At 40.1% G+C, this 27781-nt stretch overlaps 2 protein-coding genes across 6 annotated transcripts in view; one reads left to right on the top strand and one right to left on the bottom strand.

Moving 5' to 3' along the window:
- flt4 (fms related tyrosine kinase 4) overlaps nt 1-27781 on the top strand; it is a 75963-nt gene that overhangs the window by 28799 nt on the left and 19383 nt on the right. For 3 of the 4 annotated variants that reach the window (XM_023958954.1, XM_023958953.1, NM_001172043.1), the window contains 6 exon segments: nt 4596-4692; nt 5703-5977; nt 24335-24480; nt 24563-24725; nt 26310-26449; nt 26518-26692. In XM_023958954.1, coding sequence (XP_023814722.1) covers nt 4596-4692; nt 5703-5977; nt 24335-24480; nt 24563-24725; nt 26310-26449; nt 26518-26692 — 996 coding nt within the window. 4 annotated transcript variants of the gene reach the window in all.
- On the bottom strand, nt 6060-12856 carry LOC111948023. Of its 2 annotated transcripts, XM_023959284.1 has the most exons (8): nt 12774-12856; nt 11985-12097; nt 11227-11328; nt 10466-10567; nt 9707-9808; nt 7721-7822; nt 6967-7056; nt 6060-6738 (listed from the first exon to the last, which is right to left on the bottom strand). In XM_023959284.1, the coding sequence occupies exons 2-8, from the start codon at nt 12087-12089 to the stop codon at nt 6607-6609; spliced, it is 735 nt and encodes a 244-aa protein (XP_023815052.1). In that variant the 5' UTR covers nt 12090-12097; nt 12774-12856; the 3' UTR covers nt 6060-6606. The 2 variants fall into 2 exon arrangements, with proteins under 2 accessions (XP_023815052.1, XP_023815051.1); XM_023959283.1 differs by lacking the exon at nt 12774-12856 and having other exon boundaries at nt 11985-12489.

Genomic DNA, 27781 nt, shown 5'->3' with positions numbered 1-27781 from the left:
AAATGCAGTTGTTACGAGAGCCGAGAGTGTATGACATTCAGAAACTTAATAAGCTCTCCAAAGCCAATAGTCACTGCAGAATGAAGGGATAACACCTTTGTAAAAGTCAATCTATTTGGTTTGTATCCTTTTTTAGTTTAAGATTACACAAAACCTTAAAATAAAAAATATTAAAGTAAGGAACTTGGGGTCCATTTGAGGATGCAGAAAACCCCGCGGCACCTGACCTGAAAGACAAGATCATGTCTAGAATGAGCACTAGGCAATCCCGACACCAGCTACAACGGTTAAGTGATGTACCGCCTGAAAGTCTACTGGAAACTGCGAATGAAGCATTGAGGGCAATTCCTACCACTACCATCACAGAAACCAATTTACTGGTTTACACTTCAGCAGCAGTGATCCTTGAGATGCTTGGCTATAAGAGCAACCATGGAAGAAAACAGTACCCACCATGGAAGCAACAGTTAGAGGCCAAAATCAAGGCAACTCGGAAGGATGTGAGCAAGCTGACAGAGGCAAAAAGAGGTACAATGAGAAAGCAAGTACCTAAGAGATACAGCCAGATGCCCATACCCGAAGCACTGGAAACTGCCAAACAAAGGCTCCTAGCCTTGAGCAGCCGCCTAAAGAGGTACACAAGAGACAATGAAGCCAGACGAATAAACAGGCTCTTCGCAACTCAACCTGCAAAAGTGTACGCTCAGTGGCAGGGTCAAAACAGCCGAGCAGACCCACCAAGGCTAGAAACTGAACAGTACTGGAAAAGTATATGGGAGAAAGAGACAGCACATAACAGCAATGCCCAGTGGTATCTCTGAGAAAAGAACATAGCAACCTCCCTGAACAGAATCCAGTAACCATCACAGTGGCAGACATCCAAGAAAGAGTCTCAGGTATGAAGAACTGGACAGCACCGGGCCCTGACATGATACATGCCTACTGGCTAAAGAAGCTTACCGCACTCCACGAGCGCCTGGCAGCACAAATGAACCAGCTGCTAAGAGATGGGACTCACCCCGAATGGCTAACGGAAGGGCGAACAATCCTGATCCAGAAGGATCCCTCAAAGGGTGCAGTCCCATCCAACTACCGGCCAATAACCTGTCTCTCCACAACATGGAAGCTCATGTCAGGCATCATTGCAACCAAGATAAATAGGCACATGGATCAATTCATGAGTAACACACAGAAGGGCATTGGTAGAGACTCCAGAGGAGCCAAACACCAACTCCTGGTCGACAGAACAGTCGCTCAAGACTGCAGGTCACGACACACCAACCTGTGCACAGCCTGGATTGATTACAAGAAGGCCTATGACTCAATGCCACACACGTGGATCACTGAATGCTTGGAGCTGTACAACATCAACAGGACTCTAAGAGCCTTCATAGGAAACTCAATGAAGCTGTGGAAAACCCCCCTTGAAGCCAATGGGAAGCCACTTGCACAAGTGTCCATCAAATGTGGGATATACCAAGGTGATGCTCTGTCCCCACTGCTGTTCTGCATAGGTCTGAACCCCCTCAGCCAAAAAAAATCAACAAGACTGGCTATGGATACCGACTCAGAAATGGGGCCAACATCAGTCACCTCCTCTACATGGATGACATCAAGCTATATGCTCAGAGCGAGCGTGACACTGACTCCCTGATCCACACCACCAGGATCTACAGTACTGACATTGGGATGTCATTCGGGCTCGAGAAATGCAGCCGGATGGGGACAAAGAGAGGCAAGGTAGTCCACACAGGAGGGGTCTCACTCCCAGAAGGAACAATAGCAGACATCGAGGACAGTTACAAGTACCTTGGAATTCCGCAGGCAAATGGCAACCTGGAGCAGGCAACAAGGAAAGCTGCAACAGCTAAATACCTCCAACGAGTAAGGCAAGTCCTCAGAAGCCAGCTCAATGCAAAAATAAGACCCGGGCAAAAAAAAGGCAACGCACTGCCAGTTATCAGATACCCTGCAGGAATAATAAGATGGCCAAAGGAAGAGATACAGACCACGGATGTTAAGACACGAAAGCTCCTCACCCTGCATGGAGGGTTCCATCCCAAATCCAGCACCCTGAGACTGTATGCTAGCTGCAAGGAAGGAGGCCGAGGACTAGTGAGCGTAGAAGCCACTATCCAGGATGAAACATCCAAGATGCATGAGTACATCGAGCTCAAGGCCCCAACTGACAGTGTGCTCAGTGAATGTCTCAGGCAATGGAAAGCAGAGGATACAGTGCTGGAGGACAGATCGTCATGGGAGGACAAACCACCGGACCATAACTGAAGTGGCTGATATCAAGAAGTCCTACCAATGGCTAGAAAGGGCTGGCCTACAGGACAGCACTGAAGCGCTCATCCTGGCAGCTCAGAACAAGTCCTGAGCACCAGAGCGATAGATCTACCACACCCGACAAGACCCAAGGTGTAGGCTGTGCAAAGAGGCGCCTGAAACAATCCAGGACATAACTGCAGGATCTAAGATGCTGGCAGGGAAAGCATACATGGAGCACCACAATCAAGTGGCTGGAATAATATACAGGAACATGTGTGCACATATATATATATATATATATATATATATATATATATATATATATATATATATATATATATACGCACGCATGCACGCACATTTTTGGTTGGAACCAAAAATCTCCAATTTGGACTCATCAGAACAAAGCACAGATTTTCACTGGTCTAATGTCCATTCCTTGTGTTCTTTAGTCCAAACAAGTCTCTTCTGCTTCTTGCCCTTCTTTAGCAGTGGTTTACTAGCAGATATTCTACCATGAAGGCCTGATTCACACAGTCTCCTTTTAACAGTTGTTATAGAGATGTGTCTGCTGCAAGAACTCTGTGTGCCATTGACCTGCTCTCTAATCTGAGCTGCTGTTAACCTGCCATTTCTGAGGCTGCTGACTCGGATGAACTTATCCTCCGCAGCAGAGGTGACTCTTGGTCTTCCTTTCCTGGGGCGGTCCGCATGTGAGCCAGTTTCTTTGTAGTGCTTGAGGGAAGTTTGCTTTTCCTAAAATCGTGAAAGGCGTCCCACCAGGGACTTCCTTTCTCCCTTGTCGCATGTCTTGGCAAGGCTTGCAGTTTATCACACGTTTAGCTTCACAGATTTAAGGTGTGAGAAAATGCAGACAAAGCTGTGGAGGGGTTGAGATGGGGGGGGGGGGGGGGGGAATACACCGCAGCTCAGACAAAGCGCTGGCGATCCTCAACCTCTTCCCCCGAGAGCTGAGGGGAGGGGAAGTGGAGGAAGGAACCCCCTGCTGGGTGCCAAACCGGGAGCTATTAGTGGACTGCTGCTATCTTTCAATCCGACGTTCAGAAGACATCTGCTGCATTTGCCCCGACCCTGTTTGTGTTTTGACTGCAAATACTTTCTGTTATTTACATGATTAAAATCTACCAGCACTTTTTGAACACACTTCTGGTTTCCCAAGAGAAAATCCATCATCTGTCAAGTAAATATGAAGCTCCAGCTCACATTGTGCAAAGATTTACCCAAAACTCAAAGTTTAAACTTCACTCAGAACCTCAATACAACACAGAGGGTGGTCATAAAGGCAGGAGATACGATTTGTGTCTCAACCAATCCTAAAAAAACCATGACAGCTGTTTGAACCTGGACCTCTGTCCTGTCTTTGAGAGTGTGATCTTCATTATCAGCAGCGAGTCCAGGACTAATTACACAGATGTGAGCCAGATGTGAGCAAACATGTCTGATTTCAACATGCGCCTGGACCAAATTGTATCCGATTACTGTAGTGTCCACACTGGGGTCTGTTTTTGAGTGTTCACAGTCTTGGATGGACCTTGAGTTGATCAGCCTTCCACTGGGATCAGCCTTTACTATAAACACAAGTGTGAAAATATTTAGAGAAGACCAACTTTGCTCCATTGTGCTCCCCGGACAGCAGGATGTGTCGGAGGACTGATGTTTGTGGACAAGATTCTCATCCGTCCAGAGCTGTCCGCTCTGACCGGTTTCATGACTCTGATGAAAGCGTCCGCTATGTGACGTGTCAGGCTTTTGTTCGTTTACGCCGGTTCACATCAATTTTCCTGACATTTTTCTTTGAAAAGTGGAAACTATAGACTGTTATTTTATGAAATGACTCACATTTTTGAATGAGATCATCATTTAAGGAGCATAAATCCTCTACAGTATCATAAGGTCCGTTTGTAATGAAGTCCAGGTGGGTCATGCTGGCAATTTTATACATTTTTAGGTGTGGAGTCTGACTAAAGTGCAACACTGCCCTAAAGGGAGCTGGGGGGCACTCCAGCCATATTAAAGCACAAGCCAATGCATGGGTAATAAATCAAAGTGTAAATGATTTTTACGGCTGTACAGATTGGGGCTCTCCGAATGGCGTTGCCTCACCCTCAGAGTGAGCTTTGGTTCCTCTTTCTGGAGGCTATTCCAGCTCGAAGCGGCAACCTCTTTCAGTGCAGAGTTACTCAAAGTCTATAAATGTGAAGAAACTGTGAGAGATTTGATTTTTCTGCCTACCAGCACTATATGTACTTATTAACTCCTGTTGCATGAACTCAACTCAGATGCTGCGTTTCATCCCTCAGGGCTGGTGGTGGGATTGTCTATGACTCCACCCATCCTCGACGGCCCTGGAGACGATCGCGTGGTTCAAGTCAGTGACACGCTCTCCATTACATGCAGGTATGAGTATGGCTTGGTTTTTGTTTTATTTGGGCTCATCTGATTTATCACTCAAGCAGGCTTTGATTTTTTTTTTAATATTTCTTTTAATTGACTATGAGAAGACAACCTTATTGCTGAAAATTGAGTTTTTCCAATCCTCTATAGCTGATTTAATGGGAATTTTCATGGGTTACTGCTCCTTCATTTAAATCAAATAAAACAGCATGGATGCTCACACATCATCTCACACATTCCTGTTCTGGAACACCATTGGCTTTAAAAAAAATACTGTATTAGAGCCAGTACCCAGTATGAATTTGTTCTTACATGGAGCATTCATCTCCCTGTAATCTTACCTCTGCTCTGTGCTGCCAAGCTGCTCCACATCCATTGTCTTTCCATGGATGAAAAATGCTTTTATTGGAAAAATTGTGGTACTTTTGGACATTTTCCAGTCAGAGTCTCAGCTTCACATAGTGTTTTTTCTGCAGTGTAGGTTAGGCAGGGTATCAACTTTTGATTTCATCAGTTTTGCCTCCGAAAAGTGTTTTTTTCTGAGCTAATCAATGTTTTTTTTTAATAGTTTAATTACTTATAAAATAAAATAGGAAAAAATCCCATAAGTCCGACCTGGTCATCCTGCTTATTTGTGTTTGATGAGAACAGGTGATGACAGCATGGCGATCGGTTTTCACAGAGTAGTCAGGCTCATAATGCCTCCAGGTTAAGATAAATGGATTTCTATGCGGCAGAGTAAGCAGGTGTGTGAGCAATGACACACACACACACAATCCATTCAGAGGGCGATAATGTTGAGTATCAAAACTTCTTGAAAGATCAATTGGATCGTGAATCTCCAGGTAAAGTTTTTATCTGATTTTATTTTCTTTTGTTTTTTTGAAGCCTGCTACTTTGATTTAATCATATTCTTTATTATTTGCTGCGACTGAAAGGATTTTAAAATATTATCTGCCATCTACTGCATATTTCCAAAAAACTAAAATGAAAACTTCAATTGATTCTTTTAGGGGACAGCACACGCTAGCTTGGGCCTGGCCTGACAAAGCTCTGGTTGGACAGGCGATCCGTGACCGCCAGCACCAACTGATGACCACCAGTGCGCCCCAGAAGAGGGTGGCTTTGATCAGCGAGTGTCCCGGCCAGCCGGGGAGGCCGTACTGCAAGAGACTGGTGCTACATGCTGCCCAAGGCAAAGATACGGGCTACTACCAGTGCTATTATAAAGATGTTAAGGCCATCATTGATGGGATCACTGCCATCAGCATTTATGTCTTTGTCAGAGGTGAGTCCCCCATCGCACCCCCCCCCCCCCCCCCCCCCCACACACACACACACACACACACACACACACACACACACACACACACACACACACACACACACACACACACACACACACACACACACACACACACACACACACACACACATACTTGCATTCCCCCTTTGAGGGGCCCAACAGTTTTTTAGCAAGTTGTGGGGTCCACCATTTGTAAAGGTGCTAGAGGTGTGAAAAAAATCAGGAAGCACTATAAAAAAATACCAAACATAAAAAACATTTTTGTTTAAACGAATTTGAATGTTAAAAAGTTTATGTTAGTTTTTTGGTCACTTATGGGGTTCATTTCCAACATTCAGTTGTTGTGAGGTCCACTTGCTGCATACACAAATATTCTTAGGTTTTGTATCTATATAGGGTCCAAAATCGTTTTTTTTTGTTTCTTAATTAGATTTATTGTTCCTTTAAGACCAGCTGTAAAGGCAAACTGTCAGAAACACATAGCATACATTTCCTTACTTTCCACTTGCTTGCAGCCTTATGTGTATTTCTAAACAAACTTTAACCAAACATTTTAACAGTTACTTTATAGCCAGATTTTTACATCGTTATTTACAGTAACTCATACAAGATTAGTAATTTTTAAAGAAAATAATAAGTATAAAAAATATACTTAAAAATAATAAGAATAATATAAAAACCCAAGTGTAATAATATTGTTTCTGTGCCTCAGGTCTGGTGTCTTCAGCTTTGAATGCCACCACCTATAGAAAAAAAAAAGGAAAAGGAGATTAAGAACCTTATGGTGACTAACTATAGTGACTGTCTATAGTGACCTGATTTTACCTTAATACAAAGGTTTTGGAAAAACTTTATAATTAAGTCTAGATTTTAAGTCCAAGAATGTTTAATGTGACAAAATAGCATTTTTTAAGGAATTGCGTGCATTGAAAAGCATTTTTTTAAATAGTTTTTTTTGACAAAAAACGTACTTTTTGGCGGGCCAAGACATGACTTGATGTTTGATCAGGTGAAAGTTTCTTTGTCTTATGTCTGGTGTCTCCTGGTTTGAGTGCCACCACCTATAGTAAAAAAAAAAAAATGAAAACAGAGATCAATCACCTTGTAATTGCATGACTTTACCTTAATACAAAAGTTTTTGTAAACACTTTAGAATTAAGGCTAAATATGTAGTCTAGGAACATTTAATATGAAAATATAGCATTTTTGTAAAGGAATTGGGTGCATTGAAAAAGCGTTCTTATGAAAATACTCTGAAAAAGAGTTAAGAAAAGTCTGTGAAACCAAACAGAGAATGATGAGACAGTTTTAAGAAGTGAATCCATAAAGTTCTAAGAAAGACATGTCAACTTTAGAGGTAACACCAAGATAAAAGATCATTAGCAGACGGGAGGGCCCCATAAAGAGTAGCTAGAAACTTGTGTGTGTAAAAGTCACGCCAGTCAGGAAAAAGTTGGGTGGAGGTTTTCACAAAAGGACCCCACAAAGTTCAGGTTTGTAATTTGTGTGTAAGGCATCAAGTGCAAAAATAAAGGATAGTAAATAAAAACACATGCAATGACTGCGAAATATACAACCTCTACTAAAGGTTACTGAACTACAGTATTACTACACTAAATTTGATTGAGTCATTGTTAAAAACATCATCACTTTTCTTTTAAAACATTGCCAAGTTGTATTATAAGTAATAACACAAATGACTATAACAAGTATTTTCCACCTTACCTCTGTTGTCATTTTTTGACGGGCCGAGAATTCACTTGATGTTTGATCAGGTGAAAGTTTCTTTGCCCAAGGTCTGGTGTCTCCAGGTTCAGGTGCCACGACCTATAGAAAAAAAAACGAAAACAGAGATTAAGCACTTTATAGTTGCCTGACTTTACCATAATACAAAAGTTTTTGTAAACACTTTATAAATTAGGTTAGATATGTAGTCCAAAAACGTTTAATATGATAATATAGCATTTTTTAAAGGAATTGCGTGCATTGAAAAAGCGTTTCTATGAAAATACTCTGAAAAAGAGTTAAGAAAAGTCTGTGAAACCAAACAGATAAAAAATAAACAATTTTTAGAAGAGAATCCATGAAGTTCTAAGAAACACATGTTAACTTTAGAGATAACACCAAGATAAAAGATCATTAGCAGACGGGAGGGCCCCATAAAGAGCAGCTAGAAACTTGTGTGTGTAAAAGTCAAGCCTGTCAGGAAAAAGTTGGGGGGAGGTTTTCACAAAAGGACCCCATAAAGTTCAGGTTTGTAACTTGTGTGTATGTGTAAACATAAAAGAATGTAAATAAAAATACATGCAATGACTGCAAAATACACAACCTCTACTAAAGGTTACTAAAGTACAGTATTACTACACTAAATTTAATTGAGTCATTGTTGAAAATATCATCACTTTTCTTTGAAAACATTGCCAAGTTGCAGTATAACTACTAGGGGTGTCACGATTCCGACTTTAAATCGAAATCGATCGAAATTAAGTCACAGTCTCTAACTTCGAATGAAAAAATGGAATCGTCGATGCTGCCCCGCCCCCATGCTGCGTCTGGTTTCTTGCCAAGCGGAAAAAGTACTGCGAGTCTATTTGTTAATAAAGTTTAAAAAAGAAAAAAAAAGAAGTGCTGCGAGTCAACCTCCTCTAACAGCCACTCAAAAGATAGCATGGTAACTGTAGATGCAGGAGACCCATCGACAGAACTTTAATTTCCTCCTCTTTCACCGAAGTCGCTGGTGTGGAGGTATTTTGGATTTCCAGTGAGTTATGTTGACAACCTTCCCGTTGTCGACAAAAAAATAAATAAAACAGTTTGCAAGCTGCGCTGTATGTGCTTGTGCCGTATTCTCTCACGGACAGCACGACTAACATGCAGGGCATCACGCAGGCACAACAAAAACATAGATTCATCTGTAAACCAACAACTACACAAACTACTCTTCCGTCTTCATTTGGAATTAAACTTCCAAGCAACTCAACTCGTGCAAATGCGATTAGGCGTGCGGTTGGAGTATTTATAGGCGGGGACATGCAACCTTATTCGGTGGTCGAAAATTGCGGTTTTAGGCATTTAATTAGCGTGTTAGAGCCCCGCTACGAAATCCCCAGTAAACGCACCTCTCAGCTACGGGGATTCCCTCCGTGTACAATAATGTAAAAGAGAAAGTTATTGAAGGTCTGAGCAGACCTTGTAAAAATATGGAAGAATACAGTCATCATTCTCAGGGGATAAAAAGTAGTTATCAGTGTGGTACATGTTTATGTTCAGAAAAAGTTTAAGACACTTAATTGTTCAGAGACTATGGACATGTCTCTGTTTTATTGTTTTTGTTTGTTTTGTTTTGAACTTGAATGTCATCTTTTTTGAAGAAGGCTGCACTTACAAAATAGAAACTTGAAGCCAGTTTATTTTAAAAAATTTAATTGACTAAAGATATAAGTTATTGTTCCATTATTTTGTTAATAAACGTTTTAAATTTGACAGTGTAGTGTGTTACATTGCAAACAAAGGTCAGATATTCTATTGCATTAAAGTCTAGTTTTAAAAAAATGACAATCTGTGTTTAAAAAAGAACAAATGTAAAAATCGAGAATCGAATCGAACCGTGACCTTAGAATCGAAAATGCAATCGAATCGAGGATTTGGAGAATCGTGACACCCCTAATAACTACTAACACAAATTACTACAACAAGTATTGTCCACCTTACCTCTGTTGTCATCTTTTGACGGGCCAAGACATGACTAGGTTTTTTACCAAGTGAAAGTTTCTTTGCCCCAGGTTTGGTGTCTCCAGGTTTGAGTACCACCACCTACAAAAAAAAAGGAAAACAGGGATTAAGCACTTTATAGTTGCTGGACTTTAACTTAATACTAACATTTTTGTAAACACTTTATAATTAAGGTTAGATATATAGTCTAAGAATGTTTAATATGATAATATAGCATTTTTTTAAAGGAAAAGTGTGCATTGAAAAAGTGTTTCTATGAAAATTCTCTAAAAAAGAGTTAAGAAAAGTCTGTGAAACCAAACAGAGGATGAGTAGACAGTTTTAAGAAGAGAATCCATGAAATTCTAAGAAAGACATGTTAACTTTAGAGATAACACCAAGACAAAAGACAACTAGCAGACGGGAGGGCCCCACAAAGAGCAGCTAGAAACTTGTGTGTGTAAAAGTCAAGCCAGTCAGGAAAAGGTTGGGGGAAGGTTTTCACAAAAGGACCCCACAAAGCTCGGGTTTGTAATTTGTGTGTAAGGCATCAAGTAAAAAAATAAAGAAATTTAAATAAAAATACACGCAGTAACTGCAAAATACAAAACTTCTACTAAAGGTTACTTAAGTACAGTATTACTACACGATATGAATGTCAGTCATTGCTAACTATGTCAACTCTTCTTTGAAAACATTGCTAAGTTTCAGCTACTAACTACTAACACAAATGAATACAACAAGTACTGTCCGTCTTACCTCTGTTGCCTTTTTTTGATGGGCCAAGACATAACTAGCTTTTTTATCAGGTGAAAGTTTCTTTGCCCCAGGTCTGGTGTCTCCAGGCTTGAGTGCCAACCCCTACAGAACAAAAAGGGAAACAGAGACTAAGCACTTTATAGTTGCATGACTTTACCTTAATACAAAAGTTTTTGTAAACACTTTATAATTAAGGCTAGATACATAGTCTAAGAACATTTAATATGACAATATAGCATTTTTTTAAAGGAATAGTGTGCATTAAAAAAGCGTTTTCATGAAAATACTCTGAAAAAGAGTTAAGAAAAGTCTGTGAAACCAAACAGATGATGAAGAGACAGTTTTAAGAAGAGAATCCATAAAATTCTAAGAAGACATGTTAACTTTAGAGATAACACCAAGACAAAAGGTAATTAGCAGACGGGAGGGCCCCATAAAGAGCAGCTAGAAACTTGTGTGTGTGTAAAAGTCAAGCCAGTCAGGAAAAAGTTGTGGGAAGGTTTTCACAAAAAGACCCCACAAAGTTAGGGTTTGTAATTTGTGTGTAAGGCATCAACTGCAAAAATAAAGGAATTTAAATAAAAATACATCCAGTAACTGCAAAATACAAAACCTCTACCAAAGGTTACTTAAGTACAGTATTACTACACTATATGAATGTCAGTCATTGCTAACTATGTCAACTCTTTTCTGTGAAAACATTTCCAAGTTGCAGTATGATTACTAGTGCAAATGATTACAACAAGTATTGTCCACCTTACCTCTGTTGTCATTTTTTGACAGGCCAAGACATGACTTGATGTTTGATCAGGTGAAAGTTTCTTTGCCCCAGTTCTGGTGTCTCCATGTTTGAGTGCCACCACCTACAGAACAAAAAGGGAAACAGAGACTAAGCACTTTATAGTTGCATGACTTTACCTTAATACAAAAGTTTTTGTAAACACTTTATAATTAAGGCTAGATACATAGTCTAAGAACATTTAATATGACAATATAGCATTTTTTAAAGGAATAGTGTGCATTTAAAAAGCGTTTCCATGAAAATACTCTGAAAAAGAGTTAAGAAAAGTCTGTAAAACCAAACAGATGATGAAGAGACAGTGTTAAGAAGAGAATCCATGAAGTTCTAAGAAGACATGTTAACCTTAGAGTTAAAAACCAAGACAAAAGGTAATTAGCAGACGGGAGGGCCCCATAAAGAGCAGCTAGAAACTTGTGTGTGTAAAAGTCAAGCCAGTCAGGAAAAAGTTGGGGGAAGGTTTTCACAAAAAGACCCCACACAGTTTAAGTTTGTAATTTGTGTGTATGGCATCAAGTGCAAAAATAAAGGAATTTAAATAAAAATACATGTAATAACTACAAAATACACAACCTCTACTAAAGATTACTAAAGTACAGTATTATTACACTAAATTAATGTCAGTCATTGCTTACTATATCAACTCTTTTCTTTGAAAACAAAAAGTTGCAGCTACTAACTACTAACAAAAATGACTTCAACACATACTGTCCATCTTACCTCTGTTGTCAACTCTTCAGGGGCCGAGACATGACTTGATGTATGATCAGGTGTTGTTTGAATCCTTGGTTTTTTCTTTCTTATCTTTTGTTTTTTTCTTTCCATTTTTGGCTCTATCACAACAAATGTAAAGTCATAAGTTTTTGTTGATCACACTTATGTATAAGTAAATTTATGTATTCAAATATCTTTAAATAAAATCAATATTATAACAGTGCATGCATAAAATTTGGTAATGTTCAGGATGAGACTGTAAGAAAAGTACAAATATTTATATTTGTGTATAAAAAAAATAGGGTTATATTGAATAACAAAGAAATCAAGAAAACCTTTTTTTTATAACATTAAGCCTTAATTTCTTTTATACATGCTGAACTATGCGCATGGAAATAAAGTCAGTTCCTTCAAGTACAAATTTAACACCTGTCCCATAGCTACCACAGGAAAATCCCTCATGAACATTTTAATCTTTGCTGCAGAGCTAAATATGACACTATCAGCCAATATGCAGTTAGGCTAGAGCAGTGAGGGCTTCAGGCTTCATGGATTCTCTTTTTAAAACTTTCAGGTCTCAGTCATGATGTACTGCTATTTTAGCATTAGCGCTAGCATTAGCGCTAGCATTAGCGCTAGCATTAGCAACATGTGCTCAATGTTAACTACTGTATTTCCTTTATGTGAACGTTCTTGCATTTGATTCTGAGTGCATGTAGTTGTCATTGCAAAAAAACAGAGGCAGAGACAGACTTAAGAAACATCAACACCCCACCAAAAAAAGAAAAAACCTACCTGTTACTTTGCTTGCTACCAAGGCCTTTTCTCCAAGCTTAGGCAATCATGCCTGTAAGAGGTCCAAGAAGTGGGCGTGGTGTACATGTGATGACTTAATCATGTAAATGAGTTCTCATTGGGTAGAATATACACACTTTCAGCATTTAGCTCTTGAGAGGTCCACCTGGCTCCCTATACAAATATTAAAAGATCCACGCAAATGAAAATCTTGTTTTTGTGTTTTTTAACATGTTCTTGTAGAAATGTTTTTCATAATAAAGGACACATAAAATAATACATGAATAAAGATAAGTTTGTACGTTTTTCCTAATTAAAATTGCATTGGATCAGGAGCAGATCTAAACCAGATGCTTTAAAATGCTCAGACTCGTGACATAGCTACTGAAATGACTGTGCCAAAGTCTCCCATATCCTCTTCTGCTGCCCTTGCCCTCCCTGATCCGGTTAGGGTTAGATGTGCGAGAAAGGATGGGCGTTGAACATTTGTGTTGTGGCAAATTGCAATTCTTGCTCAACCTGTGGCTCCGGAGCCACAGGTTGCTATTTCATCTCTGTGCTGCAGCTCTCTGTGGTTTTATAAAATAACTATTATGTTTTAAGATTGTTGTGGTGCCTTTATCACTGTTGGTATGTGTGAGTGGGCAGGAGGAGGAGAGCAGCGTGAATGCGCGGAGGGGGTGTGTCTTCGGTTGTGGACAAGAGACTGTAATGGGATGGAAAGTTCTTCCAAAAAGACAGTCAGTGGTAATCTTGTTGTGGGAACACGGGCACCCAAAAAAAAAAAAAAAAAATAATTGACAGTCCCCAACCCCTGCAGTTTTCTACACTAAAACCACCCATTTCCACGTAAAATTAACTTCATTTGTGCTAGGGCACCCCTACTATCCTGTCACCTTTCTGCTACGACAACTGTGTTTAGCCCTCTCTGTGTAGAGTACACTGGAGGAGCGCATGGGGGGTTGCAAGTAGGAAAACGACTCGCAGCTGCAGAGGACATGAACAAGTAGAGAGGCGGGGGAGGGGCTGAGACTCACTGCTTATGATTCAAGAACCTGCAACAAACCAACAGCTGGTTCCTAATAAAAAATAGTTGTCATCCATAAAATGTATATTCTATATTGGCTTAACTGGATTTTATGAAAAGAGAAAGAGCAAAAAGAAGTCTGCATCAAAGGGAATTTGTTTCCATCACCTCACTCATCTTAAGTCTGGATGTTTGAGAGATTTAAAAGTCTATTTTAGGTTTTTGGAAAATGGACAAAAGATCAAAAGTTGAGCGTCCAGTTTAGAAAGAAGAAAAACACTCCAAGGGTAAAGGAATGTGTGCCGGGTCCAAAGTTAAAACTTGCTAGGCACCAAATACGTCCAAATTTACTGATGGAGGAGTAAAATTTGGAGCAACATTTGGCTAATGAAGGTTTACACTTAATTAGACCAGTCTTGTTAATTATTTTATTGATGTATTTCATCTAAGCTTCTCTGCCATTATCATATACAGTCAATGCTTCACATGCAATGAACACAATCATTTGTTTCTTTTTAAGTAAGTTTTATGCGACACTTAAGCACAAAAAACAGAAGAATATGTCCTCTAGTTTCCATTGTTCATTCATGAAGCAAACGGAAATTACTTGAATTTATTAATTCATAATTGGTTTCAAGGTTGTATTCAGCTCAAGAAAAAAAAAACAGAGAAATTTGTCAGTTTTTACCAAAAAACACCCAGCCTTCAGAAAGAAAACACAGACAGATACGTGTTAAATGTAACTACACACTATATGTTGATTGTGAATTCAACTATACAAGCATTTTTTTCTTATGTTTAATAATACAGTAAAAAATATATATTTTTGTTTTGCCCAAGGTGTCAAACTAGCCAGGACTGCCTCTGAAGACAATAAATTTTTAATGAAATTGAATGAGAAGTGAATAGCGATTGAAATGTTTCAAAACCAGTTAAATTTGGGTGTCTTGAAAAGCGCAGATAAATCCAATCCATTATTATTATTATTATTAAATTATGCCGTTCACTGGAAACACTAGGTTTTCCAAAGTCTGTTGTGGCTCCCTGTGTTTTAATATATGTGGAAACTGATCCAAATGGCTCTTTGAGTAGTTAAGGTTGCAGACCCCTGCCTTAGACCCTCCTTCTCTTTAAGGAAACCTCCTGAAAAAAAAAAAACGATTCCAGGAAAAAAAGAAGAAACCTCAGGGGTGTCCACATAAAGGAGGGATCCTCCCCAGGATGGTCAGACACCAGATGTCTTAGAGAAGAGAAGAATTAGCTTATCTAACATTACAACTACATGTCTAAATAGTCCAGCAGATGGGGTTCATCCAGATGGAGTTGGGGGATGGCTAGGGGCGTGGGACGAGCCAGAGGCGAGGTACATGTTGAAATCAGGAGCACAACTGGAATCTGGAATCACTCGGAGAGTGGGAAAAAGGGGACAATGCATGAATCACACTGCACCAAACAGAGCTATGGAGAACTGAATGATAAATAAATGATCGAGAATAGAGGACAGAACCCCAGTGCACCATAGCACTAAATTTTAGCAGCCTATTAACAACTCTTACTGTTAATAAGTTTAATTCAAACATGTTCATAGTAACTTAAGCATTCTCGGATTACTAGCTAGTCTGCCAATAAGACTGTCAAAAAAGGAATTTTCTGAGCCTATCTTTGAATGTAGAAACTGTTTCGGCCTCTCTTCCATAAGATGGTAGTTTATCCCATAAGACAGGGGCTTGGTGGCTAAAGGCTTTGCCTCCAACTATGCTTAAACAAGTACTAGGACCCACAAGCAGTCCTGCGATGCTACTACCCAAGTAATTCCACCCAGAGGGGTTACATTCTCTGCATGTAACCCCTCAGAGAATGCAGAGAATGTGGAATGAATGGATGCTTTGAAACCCACAATCAAGGATAACTGCCAACAACTGGTAGCCCAATGCTCTAACATCTACAATCGGCAACTCCTATCACAATTTGAGATTGAAGCTACAATATAATACCACGGGAGAGCCAGAACAACAGGTCAGACAGGAGGCTATACCACACTCCCACCCTGAGCTTGGGTACACAGCTCCAACAACTACAGATATGCTGAGCGAGGCAGCAACTGGCCTGAAAGACAAGATCATGTCTAGAATGAACACTAGGCAACCCTGATACCAGCTACAACAGTTAAGTTATGTACCACCTGAAAGTCTCCTGGAAACTGTGAATGAAGCATTGAGGGCAATTCCTACCACAACCATCACAGAAAACAACGAACTGGTTTACACTTCAGCAGCAGTGATCCTTGAGATGCTTGGCTATAAGAGCAACCATGGGAGAAAACAACAATACCTACCATGGAAGCAACGGTTAGAGGCCAAAATCAAGGCAACTCAGAAGGATGTGAGTAAGCTGACAGAGGCTCAAAGAGGTACAATAAGAAAGCAAGTACCTAAGAGATACAGCCAGATGCCCATACCTGAAGCACTGGAAACTGCCAAACAAAGGCTCCTAGCCTTGAGCAGCCGCCTAAAGAGGTACACAAGAGACAATGAAGCCAGATGAATAAACAGGCTGTTCGCAACTCAGCGAAAGTGTATGCTCAGTGGCAGGGTCAAAACAGCCGAGCAGACCCACCAAGGCTGGAAACTGAACAGTACTGGAAAAGCATATGGGAGAAAGAGGCAGCACATAATAGCAATGCCCAATGGCTGGTCTCTCTGAGAAATGAACATAGCAACCTCCCTGAACAGAATCCAGTATCCATCACAGTGGCAGACATCCAAGGAAGAGTCTCAGGTATGAAGAACTGGACAGCACCGGGCCCTGTCATTATACATGCCTACTGGCTAAAGAAACTCACCGCACTCCACGAGCGCCTAGCAGCACAAATGAACAAGCTGCTAAGAGATGGAACTCACCCTGAATGGCTAACGGAAGGGCGAACAATCCTGATCCAGAAGGATCCCTCAAAGGGTGCAGTCCCATCCAACTACCGCCCAATAACCTGTCTGTCCACAACATGGAAGCTGATGTCAGGCATCATTGCAACCAAGATAAATGGGCATATGGATCAATACATGAGCAACACACAGAAGGGCATTGGCAGAGACTCCAGAGGAGCCAAACACCAACTCCTGGTTGACAGAACAGTCGCTCAATACTGCAGGTCACGAAACACCAACCTGTGCACAGCTTAGATTGATTACAAGAAAGCTTATGACTCAATGCCACACACGTGGATCACTGAATGGTTGGAGCTGTACAACATCAACAGGACTCTAAGAGCCTTCATAAGAAACTAAATTAAGCTGTGGAAAACCACCCATGAAGCCAATGGGAAGCCACTTGCACAAGTGTCCATCAAATGTTGGATATACCAATGTGATGCTCTGTCCCCACTTCTGTTCTGCATAGGTCTGAACCCCCTCAGCCAAATAATCAAAAAGACTGGCTATGGATACCGACTCAGAAATGGAGCCAACATCAGTCACCTCCTCTACATGGATGATATCAAGCTTTATGCTAAGAGCGACTTGACTCCCTGATCCACACAACCAGGATCTTCAGTACTGACATTGGGATGTCATTCGGGCTTGAGAAATGCAACCGGATGGTGACAAAGAGAGGCAAGGTAGTCCACACAGGAGTAGTCTCACTCCCAGAAGGAACAATAGCAGACATCGAGGACAGTTACAAGTACCTTGGAATTCCGCAGGCAAATGGCAACCTGGAGCAGGCAACAAGGAAGGCTGCAACAGCTAAATACCTCCAACGAGTAAGGCAAGTCCTAAGAAGCCAGCTCAATGGCAAGAATAAGACCCGGGCAATTAACAGCTATGCACTGCCAGTTATCAGATACCCTGCAGGAATAATAAGATGGCCAAAGAAAGAGATACAGACCATGGATGTTAAAACACGAAAAATCCCCACCATGCATGGAGGGTTCCATCCCAAATCCAGCACCCTGAGACTGTATGCTAGCCGCAAGGAAGGAGGCCGGGATGAAACATCCAAGATGCATGTGTGCATCAAGCTCAAGGCCCCAACTGACAGTGTGCTCAGTGAATGTCTCAGGCAATGGAGAGCAGAGGATACAGTGCTGGAGGACAGATCCTCATGCGAGGACAAACCCCTGCATGGGATGTACCAACCGACCATAACCGAAGTGGCTGATATCAAGAAGTCCTACCAATGGTTAGAAAGGCTGGCGTATAGGACAGCACTGAAGCACCATCCTGGCAGCTCAGGAACAAGCCCTGAGCACCAGAACGATAGAGGCTCAGATCTACCACACCAGACAAGACCCAAGGTGTAGGCTGTGCAAAGAGGCGCCTGAAACAATCCAGCACACAACTGCAGGGTGTAAGGTAAAGCCTTAGTGCAGGTAAAGCATACATGGAGCGCCATAATCAAGTGGCTGGAATATTATACAGGAACATGTGTGCACAATATGAACTGGAAACCCCAAGGTCAAAACAATGGGAAACACCTCCGAAGGTGGTAGAGAATGAGAGGGCAAAGATTCTGTGGGACTTCCAGATCCAGACTGATAGGACGGTAATGGAGAACCAACCAGACATTGTAGTGGTGGACAAAGAACAGAGGAAAGCCGTTGTGGTGGATGTGGCAGTGCCAAGCAATGGGAACATCAGGAAGAAGGAACATGAGAAACTGGAGTAATACCAGGGACCCAAAGAGGAACTGGAGAAAGCATGGAAAGTGAAGGTGACAGTGGTAATTGGAGCATTTGGAGCAGTAACCCCCAAGCTGGAGGAGTGGCTGCAACAGATACCTGGAAAGACCTCAGGCCTGTCAGTCCAGAGAAGTACAATGCTAGGAACAGCTTAGATACTGCACGACCCTCAAACTCCCAGGCCTCTGGTAGATGACCCGAGCTTGGAGGACAAATCACCCACGGATATTCAATTTCAATATTTCATTTCAAAATAGTTTTTTAAAGAATTGTCTGTGGTGAGAATGTCTTTTGTGAAAATTGTCTGTATAACAATTGGAAAAACTTGAAAATAGTTGATTAAGAGAAAGTTTAAAGCTAGAACACAGTAAGTTTTAATGAAGACAATTTAACCTTAGAGTAAAAACTAAAACAAAAGACAATTAGCATATGGAAGGATCCTATAAAGACTCGTTTGAAATCAACAGTCCTTGCACAAATAACAAATGACATTGAACAATATAGTTGTTACCTAGAAGGACTTTTGTTTGGTATTTTCATTCCTTGTGGGAAGCAATAGTCTTCAGGAACTCTTTCCCTTTGGTTTTCTCAGTACATTTTTGCTTTTGCTTCTTCTGAATGTATGATAAAACAAATGGAAAGTTTTAGGACATTTTAAATGTTTGGACATTTGAAACAGACATTTTCCTAACTTAATATTTGCAGTTATTTACTCACCTTTTCGCTTTGAATTACCAAAGTTAGATTCTATGTCAGCTCCAGTCTCTATTCCTTTAACTGCAAATAAGTGCAAATGTGGTTTGTTATTTGCCACAATTATTTGTATAGTGTGGTTTGGTATTTCTTGATGATCATTCACTAATCTCTAAAGGGAGATTAAAATAAAGGGGAATCCAACTATTTTTTATTCCTTTTTATTACACTTTTTGAATGTACAACACGAAGATAAAAACAAATCCCATAAACTCCATATTTATTTTGCACTTACCACAAGGAAATTGCACTTTATCACTAGGGTTTATCATATGATTTTGTTCTTGCCCCTTTTGGATCTGTTACAGCAAATGCGAAAACGCTTAATTTGACATCAGCTAACATTGTAAGGCAATGAATTTCTTTAAGCATCTCAAAGTGTCATTATCAATTTTAGAATAGCGCAAGCTTAAGCTCATGATAAAATAAAAACATCTATATTGTGCTATTTATAAAGACCTATCATGCTATCAATAATGCATTCTTTTTATGTGTTTCTTTTGACTTTACACTCAGTCTAGAAATAAAGATATGATTCGTCAAGGTGGCAAGCTTTTTTTTTTGTTTCATTTTAGCAATAGCACTGACAAGATTAATTTATTTAATAGTTGTCTTTCATTTTAAAATTTTTAACTTACATATGCTACAAAATTAATCTGCAGTAAATTGAATGAATTTTCAGTGATAAGCAGTGGAGATTAATGTAATTAGGTCACTACTCTCTTATCAATTCTTGTCATTTCAAATATTTTATATCTTGTTTCAACTTTTTTCAAACATAACTCAACATGCTTTAGATTTTTTTTAAAAAAAAGGTAACAAAGCAGTGTTAGGTTCCCAGCCATGATAGATAGCCTACCTAGCATTAGCATTAGTAATATGTGCTGTTTACTTCTGTTTTTAATTCATAAAGATTTTTTCCCCCATTTTTTTTACTGCATGTAGCTGTCATTGCAAACAAAGTCATAAGAGATAAAAAGCACACTAACTTGTAAATTTAAGTCGAAAGAACCCTACCTGTTGCTTCCAAAACTCTTGCATCAACCATCAGGTTGTCCTTTAAAGGGCCTTTAAAAAGATCCAGGAAGTGGGCGTGGTCGAAGTATGATGACGCAAAAATGCAAACATTTCCTCATAGGCTAATGGGATACACACTTCCGGGAGTGTGTATCCTCTGCAATACCGGGTCTGTGACAGTAGGGGGCGCTATATTAAAAAAATTTCACACACATTTTTTACCCACATTTTCAATTTTTGTCACTTCATGGGGCAACCCCTAAAAACGAAACAGGAGCATCAGGGGGCCCTCCCAAGCCTGTTAAATAGCTCAAACTTTGTGGGGTCCACGATTTTGGGCCCCACGAGGACGTTGGGCCCCACACTGTTGGTGGGCTCCATGTGATTGGACCCTACAAAGTAATAAATGTAAGGCCACACACACACACACACACACACACACACACACACACACACACACACACACACACACACACACACACACACACACACACACACACACACACACACACACACACACACACACACACACACACACACACACACACACAGCAGAGAAGTAAAAACAGAAATATGTTCAATTATGTCTGATAAAGAACTGTTCCAACCATTTACACGAGGCATTTAAAGGTAGATTTATGAGTGCAAAACGTTGATAGAGAGAAACACAACACATTGTTTTACACCCTTACGTATTTTTTTTACATTTTAAAAACATAAATAAAATCATAAACAGACAGCACTTGTGTTTTTCCCTCTTGTTTATTAGCTGTTAAAGTGAAAAAAAAGCTGTTTCACTGTAGCATCAGGCCAATTAACTCTTGGGTGAAACAACAAAAAAGAAAACATTAGGATTTAAAGGGGTCCTTCATTTATGTTTCAGAGCATACAGGATGATTGCTTGTTAAACCAACAATTGTGTTCAGTGAATGCAGCTTCAGCCAGTTGGCTGCCTTATGACTCAAACCCACAACAATGGGGTTTTTCCAGTGAGCTTTAAATATGTTGTAAATTGGTATAAATGCCTGTGAAATTGTCACCATTTGTCAGTTTTATTGCTGATGACCCATTTGCTACATTGCATTCTATGTTCCTTATATTCTATTTTGAGTCAGTTTTAGGATGGAACACAGGATTTTTTTTGAGTTAAAGGTGTTAGGGTGGAGTGGAGCTAAAGCCCATGCAGCGTTTGTCTTTTTTTCTATGCAATTACACACCAGTGGCATCTGAGAACCTTAAAAATACACCTATTATTCCCTTTGGACACACCCACATGAACTGACACTCCCTGCCTCACCAGGATAAACGACTGTCCTTGCTTTTGATCAGTTGACCAGGTAAACTTTTAGGAAAGAACAAAATATGATCAGAGTGGGACTTTAGTCACTATTAATATTTTCAAATCTATTTTTGTTTACATTTTATTAGAATGTAAACCTACCTGATACAAAAATTGCAGCTAAAAATCAACAAATCCAGTTGCTTTTGTAGTTTGGCAGTTTGAGCCAAGTTGAAGCCAGGTGACATTAGTAAGCAGTGACCCAGTGTTCTAAATTGAACCGAGTCATTTCTGTGGCAACCAATCTCGCCAATCAGGAATGAGCTTGATGGAAGTCCACACCTCTACCACTCGAAAGCAGGCCTGTTTCAAACGTTGGCCATAGGGGTCATACTTTGAGGCATCTAATTGGTCAGTTTTTAACTTGAATAACTGGCAATAAAGAAAACAAATATGAGGATTAGCATGAACGCATTAAAGAAAAAAGGTAGAGCAAGAATAGTTATTCTGACTATCATAATGACTGAGTATTAACAGTTTATTTCTACATAGAAGTCTATGGGATTTTGGCTTCTTGGATATTAGTACTTACTGTTTGGAACGTTAAGGGAGAGGAATCACTCAGTCCAGTTCTTATATACAGTCAATTGGGTCACATAAGGCCATGCCGGTCATGGTGTGGGGGCCTAACTGTTGGAGGGGTGTTTAATGTGAGGTAGACATGTATAAATGTCATCACTGCTAAAGACCTTTTCATACATGCTTTAAGAAGATTATAAAACCAGAGCTTAAGCTTAGCGTGTGTCCATGTCAGCAGTTTTAGACTTGGAAAATAACTGCAAATTTGCTGTGAGTGCATCCTATGAAGACATGAATGACCTCGTTCAAGAAGAAACTATGTTAAATCCTAGATTATATTTAGAACACAACAAAAAAGGAGTGACATAGCATTAAATGTTTATGTTTTTATTTTGTGATGATCTTCCTGACATTTACCCTTAATTTCACAAACAATAATGTCCTTGGAGCTCAAAACACACTAATAAGAAGTTTCTTTAGCACCATAGCTCTAACAATGCGCATACTTTACAAAAGATTTACTGAAGTTTTATCCCAAAGGTTGCCTGTATCAAAAAATAACTGCTAAAGGTTCACAGATTCATTTTCTTCCAGGCAAAATGCCATCAGCACATGAAACCACATGGGGCTTCACAGCTCAATAATGTCAAAATTTTAATTCTGCTATCTTTGGGAGGCTCAACCACAAACCAAGGTTGTCTTAGTAAAACAAATCCTCTGTACGAATACGGTTTTGAAATCACAGCTGGTGGTTGTAGGGTCCGTCCAGTAACACCATGGATGCAAAAAAAATAATGTTTTTTGCAAACGTTTTGATTCTCTTTCATTAAGACGGTACATCTTGAAGAGATTATATATTTTTTTCCAAATGACGCCTTTATATAGAGTCTGTGCAGGACTCAAGACCTCTCACCTGTAGCACTGCATACCTAGCCTTCACGCTTTGCCTTTTTTTTTCCCCTCGGCAGACAAGTAACAGCCGATGAGACGGATGTGAGAAGCCGTCTTATTCCACCTGACAGGGTGCCAAAACAGTTTCCACAGATGTAGCTAACGCACTGATCAGAAGCAGATGAAATCACAGTCATAAATTAAGACCAGTGTGTGGTAGGATGAGAGGGGATACATGTGGATTAAATTAGACAGGCAAATGTGGAGTATTTACTCGGTCTGCACACAACGCTGTAACCAAACACTCAAACGCACTGGAAGCCTGAGTGCATCGATGCACCCCATCATGTACAGCACGCCAGAGCCAAAGGTGACAAAAATGTAACAGCTGCTTTTGTGGTGAACGCAATATTTGTCAATGAAACCTCTTTGCATTTTCAGCTCCTCTTTTTCTTTTTTTTAAACCACAACTTCTTCTCTTCTTTCTTTAAGACTAAAGTTTGAGCTCTTACATGTAAACAGACTCGCTGTGTTTTTGGCTAGAGTGCTTGGCTCCTCCCATTTAACGCATTTGTAGATTTAAGTCAAAGTCTCAAACTTTGACTGTATATGAAGTCCTTACAGGAATTATTCACTGGCTCTAAGAAGCCAAAATCCCATAGACTTCTATTGAGAAATAAACAGCAATTGGGGAAGACATCACAATCTGTCCAGTTCTCTTATACCGTCAATGGTCTCAAACCTAGAAAGAGGTAAAGTGCTAAGCTGTTTTGATCCTCCTGCTTTTAGATAAATTCAGGACTTTGAAACAACTTTCAGGGCTAAAATAAAAAAATAAAAAATAAAAAAGAATGATTTAGAGGAGGTGAAGCGTGCATTACCTTCAGATGTTGTGCAAAGGTGGAGACTGAAATCATAGCCACAGATTTGAGATCTTTTTCCCTGTATTTTCTAAAGTTTTATGTTGATAAGTCATAGTGTAAATTGCTGAAACCCTCCGGCAGCTCTGAATCAGACAATATAAAAAGGGAAAACATTGCAGAGATGTTTCCTCCAACAGACAACCTGAAGTAAAACTGTACCAGGAGGATTAAGCCCCTTGGATGTCTATCTCTGAGCTGGCATGTAATGGCGGTTCTTAATGCTATTTGCGAGGTAGGGACAGACAGAGCTCTCGGTAATCATGATAAACTCCATATACGGCGTGTCCATGGGGGTCATTATCAGGCGCAGAGGGATTTGTCTGCCAGTTCGCAAAGTTACTTCAGTAATAACAGTCATTACCCCAGCTGGAATCAGGATTACCTTTTAACAGTTCCCTGTTTTCTGTCTGCATCCAGACCCCGCGCAGCCTTTCCTCATCAGAGACAGCTCTGCCAGCAGCAGCGTAAACAACATGGAGACTATTTTCATCAAACGCCACTCCAGTCACGTCGTGGTGCCATGTCTGGTCACGGTGCCGGATCTGAACGTCACTCTCTCCTCGGTTTGCACCCACGTCCTCCTCAAAATGAAAGCAGCTGGCTGTTTTAGAGCGCAACACTTACTTTATTATTTTTTTTCCACAGTTTACGGCAAGTCTGGACATGGATGGGGTGATGTGGGACAACAAGAAAGGCTGGTCTATTCCCAGACACGCTATTGACGACGTACCCATGACCATCCTTTCCTGTGCCGCAATGCTGGAGGGAAAACAGCACTACTCCACCACCTACCTGATCCACCCTATAGGTAAAAAAGAAGGTTGCAGGGGTCCACAACCGGAACGTATGATTTGGACTACAAGATGCATCAAGGGAAACAAAACAGACTCAAACTTTATTCAACTTATTTACAAACAGTTGAAGCACAGTACCTACGTACCACTCCAACAGCTTTCCAACTGTGTTAGCCGTACTGCTATAACAATTTATTAAATGCTGTGGGCTTCATAGTTTACCTATGGCCTAATAAAATATTTTGACAGATTTTGGAGCGCCGTGCACCACAGAAAATCAATTGAATATCAGTTGACGCAGACACTTTTCAGACATAAGGCTAATAATCTATTAATTAAAAGGCAGATTTCCTATGGTTGAAAAATTCAAGGATTTTTATGTGTGACTCATGGCTGGAAACATATGGTAAGGGTAACTTAGTTCTTATTGATGAATTTCAGGCTCAGATGCATTCACAGCAGTAAAACAAAATGTTCTTTTATTCACTGCTCCCATTACGCTGCATTTACTCCATTGAGACAATCTAATATGGTACAGGCTGTCTTATTTTGAAAGGAAGTGGGAATCTATCAATTGTCATGAACTAATTTTCCCAAATAAAGGCTATTTTCTCTTTGTTTCTTTTATGCCAAAAAACAACAGTTCATTTCAGTGATAATAACTTAACTACGGTAGACGCTGGTGTTTTATTTTTTAGTGGGTGAAGTAGAAATGGATGGCTCCTGGTTAATTAAAAGATGACCTGAATGGCTCTTTAAACATTGCAGGTTGCAGACCCCTGGTTTAGAGGTTCCAAAAGGGTTTGTTTTGTAGCAAGGATGGCAAAAATCAGTTAGGACTTACAAAAACCCCTCTGCCCCGGAGCACTTTCTAACTTTATGGTAAACCGGTGGTGCTCAGCTCACCGACTTGTCACTGTAATTCTGCATGGCAGTGAGGGATCCACTTTATGCCATACGGCTGAAAATTTCAAGGCTCTTATTTAATCATGTCATTTCCTCTAATTTAATTTCCTTAAGTGAACAATTACAGCCATCAGGGAGGAAACAAAAGCAACAAGCAAAGAAGAAAAGGAAAGAATGATTCATCAAGATGCGGCTCTAACGAAAGTTTGTTTTTATTTCCTCACTGCGATTCAGCTCTGAGGACCCAGAGGCTCTCTGCTTTGAGATCAGTCACCTCCCTTTTTAAAGAGTCACAGTAAACTTCTGCCCGCTGCTGCTGGCTAAAAGTAATAGGCCCATCAGTAGGTGGAGAAACTCTGTCCTCACTCTGAGCTCTAATGGAGTGTTTAAACAATCAGGCAATCACAGTCAGCTGCACAGACATCATCATTATCCTTTTCCCCCTGTGTCTGCAGGGAATATTTAGAGTCTGAAACTTTGTCTTACATGTATTTCTCAGCATGTTTCCCTTTACTGGTACTTTGACACACTACTAGCATGTGAGGGACAGCTCCTATTTATGACGAAAGCGTCTCCTCCAAAAGGGAAGTCATTTCCTTTGATTTAGAAGCAAGAGGAGCAAAAAACAAAAAAAACTGCTGACTATGTCACCATGACCTCGTTTGTTGACCCCCCCCCCCCCCCCCGGACAGGAAGTCAGGTTTACGATGTTAAGCTGTTTCCTGAGGACCCAGTGGAGCTGTTGGTGGGAGAAGCCCTCACCCTCAATTGCACTGCAATGGTGGAGTTCAATACGGGGGTGGACATCCAGTGGTCCTATCCTGGTCAAGAGGTACTTGAAGGATTCTGCCTTTAGTGATAATAATAATGATGTGCACTGACAGTCATGCTTCTCACCAGCAGAAGAACAGCGGGGTGGAGACCAAGCAGAACCGAGAACCTTTGTCTCACGCCACAGCCGCCGTCCATGTCCTGACCATCTACAGCGTCAACGTCACGGATACCGGGCCCTACGTCTGCAACGTCACCAGCATGGAGAGCTCACAAACTGTACAGACCCAGGTCATAGTTCATGGTGAGCAGTCTGGAATCAATCCACAGCCCCCGACTGAATTTGACAACAACTTTTAGAAAATGAACAATAAAACAGATCAAATCTGCAGACACTCAAGAAGAATGGAGAGGGTTGATTAAGGCTTTAGTGAGTTTGTCGTTCTCAGTTTGGGTTTGAATGAACTCCTTCCACAACAAGAAGCACATCGGTGTAATTTGGGGTTCATCCAAGCAGTTTTAATTTATCCAAGTTAGTATCTATGGAGCCCTAAATAAATAAATAGTACCCTTGAATTAATAATTTGTGGTCAAAAATGAGCATTTCTTAATCACTATGTAGTATAAGAATTGATTGTACTAAAATACAAATTAGGGGCCACAAAATGCTGGCCATGAAATACTAATTTGTGTGAACAAAAGAATTCAATTTTTTAATAAAGCAATTGTTTTTAAAATACCATATGCAGGGATCAGAATACCGGTACATTCAATCTTAAAGAAAGGTAATACAAATTGAAATGAAGCATATTTTCTCTAAATCAAATCAATTTTTCCTACCCTTCAAAAAAGCCCAACAAATGTGTTTTTTTATGCTTGAACCTTTTTCTATGTTAATAGAAATCTAGAGTAATAAAGGGAAGCCCTTCATAACTCTAGTTGAATATTGGGCTTGTGTATACAAAGCATGTGTGTTTAATTAAAAATTGATGACATTTAAAAAAAGAAAAGACAATTTTATAATCAGAACAGTACTTATTCAACATCTACAATCTGATCATGAGTTGATAAATTACTTTTTTAAAAAGGTAAAGTGTTGCATGTTTAATTTTTTTCCATTACTTTCAAAATAAATTGAGCTCTTAATGAAACAGTGGCTTGCTTTAAATGCACATTATACCTTTTTTTATTTTGTAAAAACAGCCTGTTAAATTCTTTTTGGGCTTCAACATAAAATCTGTTTCAACTCTACGAGCTTGTGTGTCAAACGTTTGCAGATAGTTGGACTTTATCAGCCATCTTTTAACACCAACTCCCAGAAATGTCAAGCTGTCAAACTCTCAGATTATCCCAGCATTACAGGAATTTCTATCACTTTTTATCGGCCATTACT

This window comes from Oryzias latipes, chromosome 10, assembly GCF_002234675.1.
Source record: "Oryzias latipes chromosome 10, ASM223467v1".
Classification (NCBI taxonomy): Eukaryota; Metazoa; Chordata; class Actinopteri; order Beloniformes; family Adrianichthyidae; genus Oryzias; species Oryzias latipes.
This window is presented reverse-complemented; position numbering and strand designations above follow the sequence as displayed.